This window comes from Alligator mississippiensis, chromosome 3 (assembly GCF_030867095.1).
Source record: "Alligator mississippiensis isolate rAllMis1 chromosome 3, rAllMis1, whole genome shotgun sequence".
In the NCBI taxonomy this organism is placed as follows: domain Eukaryota; kingdom Metazoa; phylum Chordata; order Crocodylia; family Alligatoridae; genus Alligator; species Alligator mississippiensis.
The window spans coordinates 90,579,411-90,594,642 of record NC_081826.1 but is presented as its reverse complement, the minus strand read 5'-3'; the positions used below and the strand labels follow the sequence as shown (position 1 = coordinate 90,594,642).

At 41.0% G+C, this 15,232-nt stretch overlaps 1 protein-coding gene across 1 annotated transcript in view; it reads right to left on the bottom strand.

Annotated features, from left to right (window-relative positions):
• The window catches only part of SMCHD1 (structural maintenance of chromosomes flexible hinge domain containing 1), a 131,470-nt gene that overhangs the window by 59,481 nt on the left and 56,757 nt on the right, over positions 1–15,232 (bottom strand). The window contains exons 12-21 of the mRNA XM_006269521.4: positions 15,038–15,221; positions 14,319–14,516; positions 10,418–10,531; positions 8,922–9,028; positions 8,512–8,594; positions 8,248–8,361; positions 4,865–4,942; positions 4,658–4,777; positions 2,820–2,964; positions 2,505–2,601 (exon numbers count right to left, since the gene is read on the bottom strand). Of these exons, the coding sequence (XP_006269583.2) occupies positions 2,505–2,601; positions 2,820–2,964; positions 4,658–4,777; positions 4,865–4,942; positions 8,248–8,361; positions 8,512–8,594; positions 8,922–9,028; positions 10,418–10,531; positions 14,319–14,516; positions 15,038–15,221 (1,240 nt within the window). The remainder of the gene's footprint in view (positions 1–2,504; positions 2,602–2,819; positions 2,965–4,657; positions 4,778–4,864; positions 4,943–8,247; positions 8,362–8,511; positions 8,595–8,921; positions 9,029–10,417; positions 10,532–14,318; positions 14,517–15,037; positions 15,222–15,232) is intronic.

Sequence of the window (15,232 nt, the reverse complement as noted above, 5' to 3'; positions counted from 1 at the left end):
GGACACTAGAAAAGCTCCTCAATCTACAAATCTGTAGTAAATTTTAAATTCACTCCAGCCTAACTATACATATGATTCCTCTGTGTGTGGACTGGATAGATGGTGTGAAACAAAACTGTCCTCCAACAGAAAGGATAAACATTAATATTTAGGTATAACCCCATTCATCCTGCATTGTCCATTCTGCCCTGTAAATAAGGCCAGCTTTAACTTTGGTGCATCTTAATTTTGAGTCCTTCACTTACTAAGGCAAAGCTCTCTTAACTTAATTTTTTTGTACAGAATAATGATGAATAATGCTAAACATACCTACTGTGTTATTTCAGGTTTTAACTACATGTAGACACGACTTACCATGTATACATATCAGATAACAACAAAGATGTTCTAAACACACACACACACACACACACACACACACACACACACAGAGCACATACCTAGAGGTTTATTTTCAAATACACATATTGACCAAATAATAGAAACTTGACATAGCCCAAATAATGGGAATATGCTCCTAGATTTTAATTTCTGAACAAAGGGAAATCCCAAATAAAATTAAGTGGAAAAAATGATAAATGTATTATTTTCTTGCAGTCTAAAGCAGCAGTGCACAGCAATACAAAACATGTTGTTAACGATGTATGTTACAAAGTAAGGGGATTAAACCATATTACATTTATAAAATACACAATCCTCATAATCTTCCCTTCTGTCTGTCATCTTTTCCTTTTCCACCCTTAATTTCTACCTCTCTTGTATGACAGTTCATTGACTAAGGTTTCTTATCTACCTGCCTCGAATTCAGAGCTGTCCAACTTCCCGGCAGTCAGGGACCATACGCCATGGGGGCCACATATCCCACCAGGCCGCTTGCAAAGCTTGAGTAGCCCAGCTCTCCCCAGTCTCCCAGCTGTGTGCACCATGCAACATAGGGAGCCTGGCTCTCCCATGCTGTGCATGCAACACCTGCCTCCCTTCTCCTGGCCACATTAACCCTTCCCCTGCAGTGTGGGCAGACTACCTTTTTGCTGTGCACACCCCCCTCAGGCACTCCAGTCCCCTCCTGGCTACAGTGACAGGAGAAAATGGGGAGGAGGAATGGTGGTTAGACTGAGGACCACATATAGTCCTTCAGGGGCTACCAACTGGATGGCCCTGCCTGCTCTAATTCAATTTCCATCCTTAGATCTATCCCCTTCAGCCCCTCTACACATTACATTTATCATAATAATTGTGGCCTAATCAGAGGGTCCCAGCATGTAGGCCTTCTCCCATCATGAACCTTAAACCCCAAGTTTGAACTCACACCATGCTGTCCCGGGGCCGGGGCAGACAATCAGCTGATTGCCTGCACCAGTTCTGGGACAGTTCTGTATTATGCCAGACTGTTGACACCTGGCTTTTAACTTGGTGGGGAGCTCAGGATCATGACCTTCAGATCCCTCTGCAACAGCAAGTAGAAAAGATGATTGGGATTGGATTCCTGATTCCACATCGTGCCTCCTGCTATGAATGTGTGGCCCCTTATAGATTTAACTTATTGAGAAACACAAGGTTTCATAGGCTACAGACCACTTTTTCACACACTATGCCAATGTAACATTCCTAGCATCTGACAAATTAAGCTGTAGCAGATATAAGTTCATGCCTTTTTTGAACAAGTCAAGTCTATAAGGGGACACACAGCCATGCCTTCTATACATTCACACAGTTAGCTAAAAACTTCATCTACAGCTTTGTCATTCTCCACTCTTTTACAAGGCGCCTACAGTTAATCCAGTCAGCCACCATATAAATATTATTTGTTTGCTTGTGCTGTCACTACTTAAATCTGCATGCTGAATGCCTTCATTAGGTTTCCACACCAAATACAAGCTTGTATCACAATCTTGCCACAACTTACATTTCTAGTCACTTGTATTCTACTCCCAATTATGTTTTAGAACTATTGCCTTTTTCATCCTTCCTCACATTTTCAGCTTTACATCTTTCCATATGCCATCATCTATTACTAGGAATAAATCTCTTGTTTTCAATGACCATGTGTATGCTCGCTTCTCTTAAACCAATCTTCTTCCAGCAATCACGCTTGTCTTCTCATTAACAACAGTTCATAAGTTTCTGAGATTTTACATGCATTATTTCCTATTTTCTGTCTTCCCTAAATTAAGACCTGCATAACTGCAAGAACTGTAGGTCAAGTAACGTCTTAATCCAAGAACACAAAAACACACTATAAGTATACAGTAAAACAAGTAATTTAAAAATAAATTATCCATGGTCCACCAAAATATTAACTCACATTAAAAAAACAAACAAACAAACAAACAAACAAACAAAAACTTATGGACTCCATTCAGACATCAATATAAACAACAAGCATGTTTGTTAACCAAGATAGCTGTAACCATTCAATTATAATAGCTTATTCAAAACCCATTTTACATGTAAATAACCATGTGATTTTATTACATTGATCAAATTTAAATCCACTGGCCTACCTTGCCTTGATAAATATTTACGAGGCCTTTAGCAGTGACACCCTTAATGGTACAATTTTCTCCTTTTGTTATTTCTTGATACTTTAATGTCAAACCACTATAAAATAATTAAAATTGAATTAAAGATAGGCAAAGCATTTTAGTTTTCACTAAAATAGAAACTAACACTCATAGGACTATCTGAAAGCAGCAACAAGCAACATTGGTTAATTTACGTTAAGAAAACATAGTTCACTATTCTGAAACTAAATACATAAATAATTGCATTTATAAAGTTACAAAGAAGGGAGAACAAAATTAGATAAGCTTACTTACCTCGCTTCAAGAATTGGGTCAATATGACTTGTCAGCTGTGTTGCATGACCAAACTCATCTTGCAAATCCAAAGGAATATTAAATGGTACTCCAACTCGAAATGGAGGATCCAAAAGACCCACAGAAAATTTCTCTGGCTTACCCTCTAAGAGAGAGAGGAGTATTCATATATTTTTAAAAGGGCAATTTTATCATCTGTACGTATATATTAGATTCTTTTTCATTAAGCCATTGGGCTGGCAGCATACAGTGTTTTTTTGGGGGAAAAAACGGAAACTTTTTCTAAAATACACTTCTATGGCTAAGCTGAGTATAGGAACAACTTTCCATAGAAGACATACAAAAAACTAGAACTCTTGGTTCCAAAATGATACCTTTTATTAGACCAACTGGAAAATGGCAAGAAAACTGTCCTTTTCTGCAAGCTTTTGGGATCAAAGTCCCTTCGTCAGGCTCTGGGAAAAGTGTAGATGGTACAAGATGGTAAAAAGTCCCCATAGGTAAGAAATAAACTTCATTTTTGCACAGGGGGAGCTGAAGATGGAAGTCTGTTCCTCTGGGTCCATGAGAGCGTCTTTGTGAGCTGTGTTGAGTAGCTCTTTGATGTGTTGATCAGGTAGAATTCCTTTCCATAGAAGACGCTCTTCTTGGGGGTCCCATCTAATTTATGAAGTTACCCCAGAAGGGAATGTTTTGAATACGTAACATTCTCTGCCTTGCCTTAAGGTTCATTCTTCATTTTTAGGGCTGGATGAAAACAGAATTCTCAACCTAGATTGTTTTTAGGGAAATGTGGCTGGCTTTTTTCCCAGACATCCATGTATGCATAAATAATTATGATTAAAAATTATTTGAAGATATGGACATATTTTCTGTGCTCTCTTCCTTCTCAAAGAACACTTCTTTTTTCCAAAAAACTACTGCAGGAGCAGAAAAAGTAAATGCTCAGTAACTCTGTGGATGACACCAAGTTTGGTGGAATTGTGGACATTTTGGAGGGCAAGGCTAAGCAGCCTGCTTCACTGGCCCCTGGTGTAGCTTTGAAGGTCCTGGCATGCAATGGATTCTGAGGAATTTTCTCTTGGAGCCCCATATTTACACATCCTGCTATGTATGTGTCTGTCAGTACAATTTTTGGGATCCAGAATAAGTGTTATGAAGAAGTTTCCAAGTTATAATTAGCCATGTAGAACTATTAAAGATATAACGTTCTCAAAAAAATGATTAAAGTAAATGTTATTTTGGAGCATATATGGATGGATTAGAATTTATAAGAGGGAAAATAAGATAAAATATAGTGGAAAATGTTCTTTCCACATTTTGTCTAGCTTCATTTAAACATAATTGCATCTTCTGATTTGCTATACAAAAATATACAAGTAGATAATTAAGCTAAAATAAGGATATTTGATGTTCTGAATATAAAAAAAATCTTATAATAAAAATCCTTACTAACAGTAAGAGGAAACTCTTAGTGTTGAAACTAATTTCAAGAGACGCTTATGAGGGTTTAGCTTTGTTTTTCATTGATTTAAGATTTTTAGGGCTGGATGAAGCATAAGGGCAGAAGCATGAGCTGTAAAACACCAAACTTGGTTGCTCAGAAGGTATTAATACAAGACATCTTTTTCTGTTTGACCACTTGATAACCTCCCATTGTTCTACTTGCCATTTTATCACTATAGGAAGTACTGACTCTATTTTCCTTAACCAAAATAGAATTTATTTTGCAGCTGGACATAGGACTACATACCTTTAAAATATGATGAATCAGAAATAAGAGTTTAGCATTCATGAAGCATCCTATTCAGGAATACAAATATAAATTGAATTCTTACCTACAATAGTAAACTTAAACATTTTAGATGGTAGAGGCCTTCCTGCGTAAGTGTCTGCATTACTTTCATTCACTACCACTTGCAGTTTCAGAGTGTAGCTTCCAAGTTTGTGAATATTTTCTGTATAGAATCAGATATAAATGAAGTTAAAAGAAAAAAATATAAACCTGTTAATAAATTGTAGGTACTATTTTAAAGCCAACTCACCCATTTTTTTAAACCAGTAAGGCCATTTTCCTCCATGCTGACTGATATGTGAAATGATTTCCTTATTGCCGCTTGAAGCTTAAACAGAAAAAAAAGACAACTTAGCTACATTAACATTGTGATACTAAACCTGAGTTTATGTTATTGCAATAAATAATACTTATTAAATACACACACATCATTTTCAAATTAAAAAGAAGGGAGAGAGAGGAGTTTAGATTCAAATCACACTTATCAAAAAGTAACTTACTGAGAACTAGGTTCTTAGAAGATTATAATTTGAGGGGAAAATAACCACAAAAATCAACTGAAAATATGGGGGGGGGGGGGGGGGGGGGGGGGGGGGGAGGAGGAGAAGGAAGGTGGAAGAATCTATTCTTCTCTTGCCCAATATTGTTTTTTTTAGTGTTTTTTTTAATGGGATATCTGATTGCTTAATACATACATACTGAGTACACTGTGGAAAGCTTCTACTGAAAAACAAACCAAACCGTCTCGCAATATGTGACATTACATGATTCAGCCAATTTAAAATGTGAGCATTAAATGTTACCACTGTATATTTATTCATCTGTTCTTGTACCAAAATACATGCATTTCTTCATTAGCCTGCTAGATGTGGCTATGTCCAAAATCTACTTGCTCTGATATATAAGTTATAATTGTGAGTTCTAATATTAAATTTCAATAGTTACTGACTTTTTCTTAAACAGTTAGTAAAACAGCTTTTCTCAATTAAGATCAGACTTCCTTGTTGAGAAGTATTACCACATTACTGCTTTTATTTGGACTGTCCAAATGCAGTATATAATCAATACCTGAAAATCAAGCATTTCTGACAAGTTATGTCACCTCTCTGCAACTCCAGCCCACCTGTACAATGCAAATAGTATTGGGGAGATATGCTCTCTTACTGTAAGCAAAGGAATAATAAAAACCAATTCTTCTGGTTTTTATTATAGAAAGCTGGCTGGACTGACAGGACCAATGAGTAGTAATCAGTGGCTCAATGTCTAGCTGGCACCCAGTATCAAGCGGCATGCCCAAGAAGTTGGTCCTGGGGCCAATTTTGTTCAATATCTTCATTAATGATCTGGAAGATAGCATAGAATGCACCCTCAGCAAGTTCATGGATGACACCAAGCTGGGGCAGAGAGGGGTGGGGGGGTGAGGAAGTATATATATGCTGGAGGATAGGGCTAGAATTCAAAGCTTTAGACTACTTGGAAGATAAGGCCAAAAGGAATCTCATGAGGTTCAACAAGGACAAGTACAAAGTTCTGCATTTAGGACTGAAGAATCCCATGCACCAGTATAGGCTTGGGACCAAATGGCTAAGCAGCAGATCTTCAGAAAAAGACCTAGGGGTGAGGGGTCTGTGGGTACTCTACTACCTGGGTGACAAGTGATCATCGCCTGCTAGAATTTACTATCCAGCGCAGGGTGATGAAAGCAAGCAGTAAGGCAAAGGTCCTTGACTTCAGGAGGGCCGACTTCAAATTGGCTAGATGGTCACACCCAGAGAGTGGTGATGAATGGGTCGTTTTCAACCTGGAAGGATGTGGGCAGCGGAGTCCCCTGGGGCTTGGTCCTGGGGCCTGTACTGTTCAACACATTTAGCAGTGATCTGGATGTGGGTGTGGAAAGCACGCTGTCCAAATTCGCTGATGATACCAAAATGCGGAGCAAGGTGGGCATGCTGGAGGGGAGGGACAGAATCCAGCTAGATCTAGACAGGTTACAGAGGTGGGCAGATGAGAATAGGATGGAATTCAACACAGCTAAGTGCAAGGTACTGCATCTAGGGAGAAGGAACCAGCAACACACCTATGGGCTGGGGAACACCCTTCTTGTCAAAACTGTAGCAGAAAGGGATCTTGGAGTCATTGTTGACTCCAGGATGAACATGAGCCACCAATGCGAGGAAGCAGTCAGTAAGGCTAACCACACCTTGTCGTGCATCTACAGATGCATCATAAGCAGGTCCAGGGACATGATCCTTCCCCTCTACACAGTGTTGGTCAGGCCATAGTTGGAGTACTGCTTCCAGTTCTGGGTGCTGCATTTTAAGAGGGATGCAGCTAGCATTGAGGTTCCAGAGGAGGGCCACCTGCATGGTCAAGGGACAGCAGGTCAGGCCCTATGAAGAGAGGCTACAGGGCCTAAATCTATTCAGCCTCCACAAGAGAAGGCTGAGAGGGGACCTGGTGGTCGTTTACAAACTCACCGGGGGGACCAGTGGAAATTGGGTGAGGCTCTGTTCCCCCGGGCACCACCGTGGGGGGGGGGGGGGGGGGGGTGTACTAGGAATAATGGCTACAAGTTGTTAGACAGAAGGTTCAGACTGGACATCAGGAGGCATTACTCTATGGTTAGGGCTGCCAGACTCTGGAATAGACTCCCAAGGGAGGCGGTGCTCTCTCCTATCTTGGGGGTCTTCAAGAGAAGGCTGGATAGGTATTTGGCTGGAGTGTTGTTATGACCCTAGCACTCGTTCCTGCTCGGGGCAGGGGGTTGGACCTGATGACCTGTTTAGGTCCCTTCCGACCCTAAGCACTATGAAACTAAGTTGGATGAGTCAACAGTGTGCCCTTATTTCCAAGAAGGCTAACAGTACACTGGACTGCATTAATAGGAGCGCTGCCAACAGATCGAGGAAAGTAATTCTTCCTTTCTATTCTGCACTGGTGAGGCCACATGTGGAATACTGTGTCCAGGTCTGGGCCCCCACTACAGAAGGATGTGGACAGGTTGGAGACAGTCCAGCAGAGGGCAACAAAAATGGTGTGGGATGTGGGGCACATGACTTCTGAGAAGAGGCTCAGGAAACTGGGCTCATCTCGTCTGCAGAAGAAAAGACTGCAGGGGGGATTTAATAGCAGCCTTTAATTACCTGAAGGGTGGTTCCGAAGAGGATGGAGCTAGACTCAGTGGTGACAGATGACAGAACAAGGAGCAGTGGTCTCAATTTGCAGCAAGGGAAATTTAGGTTAGATATCAGGAAAAATCTCTCACTATGAAGTGGTGAAGCAGTGGAATATGTTAGCTAGAGAGGTGGTGGAATCACCATCTTTGGAGGTTTTTAAGGCCTGGCTTGAAAAAGCCCTGGCTGGAATGATGTAGCTGGGGTCCCCTCTAACCCTAATTTTTTATGATTCTATGATATAAACAGCTTCTAAAGATATTAGATTGGAAGGACATTAATCATTTGGCATAGTGGTCGTTGTCATTTCCTTCTGTATACACATTCCCAATTTTGGAGAACTATGAGTTCTGACAAAATTTAGTTTTTGATCTTAAATTTATAAGTAAGTATCAAATTCTAAAACATTAGACATTTTACTGAAACAAGGAAAAATAATATTTTACTCTTATGTACTTACTGTGTAAAATAACTTTAAGTTCAACAAGCAGTTTCTTTGACCCGCCATGGCTTGTACCGGGAAGTTTTTGCATTGCCTCTCCTTTCTTATTCAGTATTTCAATTCTTAATGCTCCTATTTACAAGAGGAAGGCAAAGAAGACTGACTTTAGAAACTGTTTGGTTTTTGTTCCCAAGACTTTCTATTAAAATTAAAATATATGGCAATGTGTAAAAAACAAATTAAAAATGAAATAAAGATAGTGGCTGGAAAGAAAAATCATACCTATTGGAGTACCAGCAAGCTTTGTCTCATTTGGTAACAATTCATCTCCTTCAGGCCATGTTACTGACAATCGATCAGGAAGTCTAAAAAAACCCCCAAAACCCCCACCCCTCTGATGATTAGTTTTTCTGTAAACAAAAATGGCACAATTCATTTTTAGTAGAATACAGTCAAAGTTTATACATAACCTATTATTAGAAAAAAAGTTTTTGAAAACTATTCCCTCCTTTAAGATTATGTGAAGTTCAGAGTTCAGAATTTTTGTTTCTACTGAACAACTGATTATCAGGACTTTGATACAGAGAGTAAAACTCTGAGCTACATTTTGCAAATGTAACAATTTCTGAAGTACAAAAACTTGTAGTAAGGTTTTAACAAGTAAAAGCTCTTCATTATGTTTTAGATATTACCTTGCCATTTCATCTTCTATGTATTTTTTAACCGACTTGTCAGAAACTGTTCTGTCAAGTTTGGAGATTGGAATAATTTTTTTCTCACCATATAACGCTTGAGGTTCCTAAATAAATTCAAAATCCAGTTATCAGTAGAAATGCTGCTTTTACATCAAAGACTAATTAGATAGAACTTTAATACAAGATGCTGAATAGGTCTTTGTGGTGACTGCATAAGTTATATTATGCTAAAAACTCAAGCACTGTGCTACTATGCAGCTACTTCTGACTATTCAGCAGTTCAATAATTATAGAATATACATGTTGTATTGCTACTGCCCTTATAGTTACCACAATTAAGTGTCAGAATTTCATCATATTAAACATGTACTAATTAATTAGGAGTACTGACATGTCTGCAACAGTTCCATCCTGAGCTAAACAACTCGCTCTCATTTTATTCAGTCTGGGATATAACAAATTAGCTCTGTAGGATCTATGCACTCATGCCCCCTACCTGTGGAAAGGGTAAGGTTTTGTATCTGCTATACATATCATCATCCTGATTGCCGTCTTGGGGAAAGAACAGCTAGGTAGCCAGCTATTTGAAAGCTGACCTGTTAGTACAATATAATTGCTTTGGTGGCGACTCAATGATTTTGGGAGTTCTGTTCCATTTGAATCAAGTACTACAGTGGAGACTCCACAAAGAGAACTTCATAGGTTTCCAAGGTTTTGCACACAGGCACACAAAGTGAATACTTCTTATAACCTTCAATTTATCTGTTTTTAAAGTAAAAAGTAGACCTTATTTCTTTGTGTTCAAAATACACTGCAATTTTCCTCCAGAAAATCCTATCATCACCTTTCAAACTCCCTTACACTTAACCTATAAAGCACAGTGGAGAGATTAATTGAAAATATTTTACATGTACCTAATCATGCAAAGTTAGGGTTGAAAATTTAAATGCACAAAATCCAAAAAATGTGTTAGTGAGCCTGAGCATAATATTGCAATATAGTACAAAATATAAATGAACTAGATCAGGGTGGCCAACCTATGGTATGAATGCCACAAATGGGAAGGGCAGTCTCTGTATGCGGCACGTTGCAGATTGGGGAGGGAACAGGCAGCACCACGGCAGACAGAGCAGGGAGTAGAAAGCAGAGCATCAAATCAGGCAGAGGGCACAGGCCAGGATGCAGAAAGCAGAGCCACACCATAAGCAAGCAGCACAAGGAAGGGAACAGGAAGCTGGACAGCAATCCATGTAAAGAAAGGGCTTGGGATGGCACTCGGACAGGGTGCAGGGGTAATTTTTGCTACACCTGCCAGAGAGGATGGCCCCCCTCCACTTTACTAAGTCTTATAATAAGTGGACTTGCTTAATCTAGTATGAGAAAAGAAAACATTTTAGCACTAAAATTCTTTTAAAAAAATCTAATACTAGGATCTAAAAGCAAAATGTAGTATGTTTCAGAATATTTAGTATCTGCTTTTATGTTTGACTTACTAGAGATATTTCAACTTCCCCTCCAGTAGCATACACATCACCATCATGATCTCCATACAGAAAAAATTTAATGATACTTCCATAGAATATTGGGAGAGTTTTAATTGTTTTCACCTAAAAGAGAAGACGACAGTTAAGTCATTCAATCAAAGCTGCTTCTAATTACTCAACACGTATAATTCAACCATAGGAAATTACAAAATGAAAATAGATGCATTTACATTAACCATTACTCTCATTATATGGACACTAAAAAAACCCTTTACGAATACAGACACTCATTATTTTGTACAAGTGCATGACTCAAAGTTTATATAGTTCGGTCTCCGGTAGAGGAGGTCTCTCAATGCTAGAAGCTGCAGTGAGAGAGGAGCAGAGGGTGGATGTGCCTTGCTCATCTCTCCACTCTACATCCACTCTCTGCCACATTGCAGATTACTGGGTTATACAGACCTATGATTTGACTCAGTAAATGGCAGTTCTTAAATGCTTAAGTAACTGGGGAATGCCTCAGAGCTTCTGTGACGACAAGCCACAGATTTAGTCTGCCAATATTAAGTCTGTAACCAGGTTCAATTATAAGACCTAAATTATCCATCTTATAAAACTCTGGGTAGAAGAAACTGTTTGGCCTAAAAACTGCCTATTTTAATCAAAAAGTTAAAGGGACACTTCCTCCAAAATACAAAAAATGAATAATTTTTAGTCATAGGAAATGAAAAGAAACAAACAAACCTGATTTGAAACTGACACATTTGTGCCAAGTTACTTGTTACTACCCTCCTTGAATTTAACAAAGTTAATTTCTTCCCCAGAGAAAATAATTGAAGAAAGTAGATAGTGATAAATAGGGGAAGAGATTGTTCTTGCCTAGTTATAGAATCATAGGAAAACAGGGCTATGAGGCCTCCAGAGATCACTCAGTCAAACCCCTGCCTGTGGCAAAATTATCCCTGTCCAAGCCATCCCATACAAATCCATGGCTAACCTATTATTAAGACCTTGTTGCAATGATGAGGCATAGCTGCCTAACCTGCCACATGTGACACAGGGATCAACGGAGGTCAGCATCCTGCTGCTGCAAGAACTGATAAAATACACACTAGGAAGTCCCTGTAGCCATGAGCCTCTGTATTTTAGTGCCAGCAGCAGCACACCCCAGTCAAAATCCCCTGCCTGGGCTGTAGCCAACACCAAATGCTTCTGAGGAAAACTGAAAAAGGTCTGACTCGTAGTAACAACAAAAGAAAAAATTCCTTCTTGGTCCCATCAGTTTTTCCTGATAGCCAATTTAAACTTACATTCCTGCAACTTCAGCCCATATCTGAAAAGGTGGTCCCCTTCTTCTTTATGAAAGCCGTTCAGGTATTTGAAGACTGCTATCATGTCTCCTACTCACCTTTTCCACCAGCTGAATGTGCCTATTTCCTTCAACTTCTCCTTATATAGCTTGCCTTCCAAACCCTTTATCATTTTTGTTAACCCCCTCTGGACCCTAACTTCTACATGTCCATTTTAAAATGTGAAGCCTCAAACTGCACGAGGCCTAATCAGTACTGAATAAAGAGACACTTACCTCTCATGTCTTGCTTCTAATAATTTATTACATTACACCACAAAATTGATGGTTTCACACAGAAAGACTCCTTCATTGGCTAAATTTTCTGACCCTGTACCTTACAGGGACCGGGAAAAAGCCCAGTTAGACGCGGGAGCGGCGAGAGACACGCGGGTGAAAGCTCGCTGCGCCCCCGCTCCCCTGAAGCCCCCCAGAAACCCTCCAGCAGCCGCGGAGCCCCCTGCTGACCCCCAGCGCAGCTGGGGTAAGCGGGGCCCGTGGAGAGAAGGGGCTAACCCCCTTAGTGTGTGTGTGGGAGGCGGCAGCTGAGTGGAGCCGGGCCGGGTCAAGCCCTGCCCAGGCCCCTACTTCGCCCAGCCCCCCAGGGAGCCACGCGACCGGAGCCGCGCGAACAGGCTGCACAAACAGGCGCGCTTCTCTGCCGGCGCGTGAGTTAGCGCGGAGTTCGCGCGGGGAGGGCGTGCAGGTGGGCGTCGGACCCTGCCTGCGCACCCCCCAGGGTAGACAGCCCCAGCCGTAGCCAGCCTACCAGAGGCATGACACGGATGGGCACGCACCGCACCCCGAGGGTCCCCTCGGGCTCCGCAGCCCCCCCCTCTGGCACCTCAGAGACTGCCACCCAGACGGAGCCCCTGGTTCCGGGCTCCACGCAGACGGAGCCCCTGGCTCTCGGCTGCAGGGGCTGCCTGTCCCTTTTTCAGGCTCTGGGGCCTGGGAGCATGGTGACCTCCCCTTGCGGGGTCTGCTCCCTTTTGGGGTCTCTGGCGCGCCACCTGGAGGAGCTCCAGGCCACAGTCCACAGACTGCGTGCCATCAGGGACTGCGAGCAGGAGATAGACTCCTACTGCCAGGCCCTTCTCCCCCGGGAGGCAGAGGGTAGATCACAGTCTCCCTCCAGGCCAGAGAAAGACTCTGGGACCTCCTGCTGTGTCCAGCCAGGGGCATGGACCACGGTGGTCAAGGGCCCTAAGGCCCGCCGCACCAAGGCCCCTGCCCCGCCAGAACTGAGCAACAGGTATGCACCTCTTGCTGCCCCAGCAGAACCTGCTGAGTTGCCGGCCCCCACAGGCAACATGGGCCTAACTGCAACTCCCGCCCCTGCTCCCCCAAGATCCTATGACCCCAGCTGATGTCCTGCCCTTTGGGCGGAGGGCTGGACTCAATGATCTTCCGAGGTCCCTTCCAGCCCTAATGTCTATGAAATCTATGAAATCTACAGAAAGAGTCTAGTAACTAAAAAAAAACCCTTTAAAATATTACATTCCAAAATAAGCTGACTTCGCAACCTTAACAATGTTATTTTCAGGTGATCAATTAATGAACATAGTTGGCAGCCAGGAAGGAGGAGAGAGAATCACCTTAGAGCAGCAAAAGTACATTTTAGAGATTACTTGAGAAACTATATTTTCTAGGACTGGATGACAGTCATTCTTGGGGAAGAAAAAAAAACCCCATCAAGTAACTGGCTGAGATAAAAAGAATAGCCAATGGCTTTACAATTGAGAGGCTGAGTGAGATTTTAGATGATTAGAAAAGAGTTAATACAGCACTCATCTTTAAGAAAGGAATGGAGGAAGATCTGGGTGTTAGGAGCTGGTCAGGCTGACCTCCATACCTGGAAAGATTATGGAGCAGGCAGGTCAAAGACACCAGTACTAAGCACTGAGAGGACAGCAAGATGATCAGGAACAGCCAACACGGATTTATCAAAAACAACCTGATGTCCTCTTATGACAAGGTGACAGGGCTTTGTGGACAGGGAGAAAGTAGAGGATATGATAGTCGGATTTCAGCAAGATGTTCTATGCAGTCTCTAATGACATTTTTATTAGTGAGCTAAGGAAATACATTTGAGACAACAGCCCAGCACTTAGAATGAAACGAGTATACACACAACTAGACTGAAGTACTGCAACAGGCCCTGGGGGATGCAGAGGTCTGCAGGATAAATGAGCCAGCACTGTGCTCTTGTTGCAAAAAAGAGCAACAGTAGACTGGGTTGTATTAACAGAAGTGTCATTTGCAAGTCATGAAAAGTGATTCTCTTCCACTCTATTCAGCACTGGTGAGGCCTCACCTGGAGACTGTGCCCTGATTAGCTGCTGAACTTTAAGATAGACTTGGACAAAAGAGTCCAGGAGACAGCACCAAAAATGATTAGGCATCTAGGAAACATGATTTTGAGGAAAGGCTGGAAGAACTGGGATCATTTAGCCTGAAGAATAGAAGCCCAAGGTGAGATCTGACAAGTCTAACAAAAAATATAGTACTTACTCTATATATGTTCTACAATATGTACCTAGCAACAAGCAATTAACTTACCAACTGCCCAGATTTGTATGTTTTCCCATCCCACTCTATTGAAGCATAGGTAGCCCAAGGGCTCTGCATTCTTTTCGATGGCAAGTCAGTACGAGCAGATGATCCTTTAAAAAGTACGAATTTTATCTGTTTGTCGTATTTTTCATGACAGTCTTTGAGCCACAAAGCAAATTCTCTGTCTATTTTCATTCGCTGTTCCTGTGAAGGGTTTTAGTAGATGTATCACCAATTTCACAGCATAAACAGAAACTTCAGGTTTATAGTTGAGCACAGAAACATGGATGTCAAGTTAAATTTAAAATGGTGAAAAAATATGGCATTATAGGTAAACTGTTTTATGCCAGTGAATATATAAAATATCTTAAGTAATGAGTTAATTTCAACATTTTCCTAATGCAAATAGGAAGTTACCTAAAAGAAGTTTCTTTTAGTTTATAACTGATCACATAAATATAATAAAGCATAAGTAAAGCAAGAAATGAGTCACCCTCTACCACTTTAAAGCAACAAAAAAAGTTAAGATTCTTGCTTTATTTGATCATTTCTTAAGCAAAAATAATTTTAAAAGCCTTGTGCAAACTTCTCTAGTGAACTATCATAGCACACAGAGCCAAAGTTTGTTGATGTGACAGTTAACCACTAAGAAGTGAGCAATGGCTTCCTAAGTAACACTCACTGAATCATGGCAAGTAAAAATAACAAAAGATTAAAATGATCACCTGTCCATTGAAGATTCTTGTGAAAAGAGTGTTCTTATCTTTTAGTTTTAACTCCAGGTCCATAAAAGTTAGCTTGTTTGTGCTGACTTGAAACTTATCATTGGTAAATAACGCACCAGAAATTCTGTTGTAGCATTCAACCGGTGCAAGTCCTCTCTTTTTCGGAGGCGCACACCAGTCAAAACTTAAATAGAA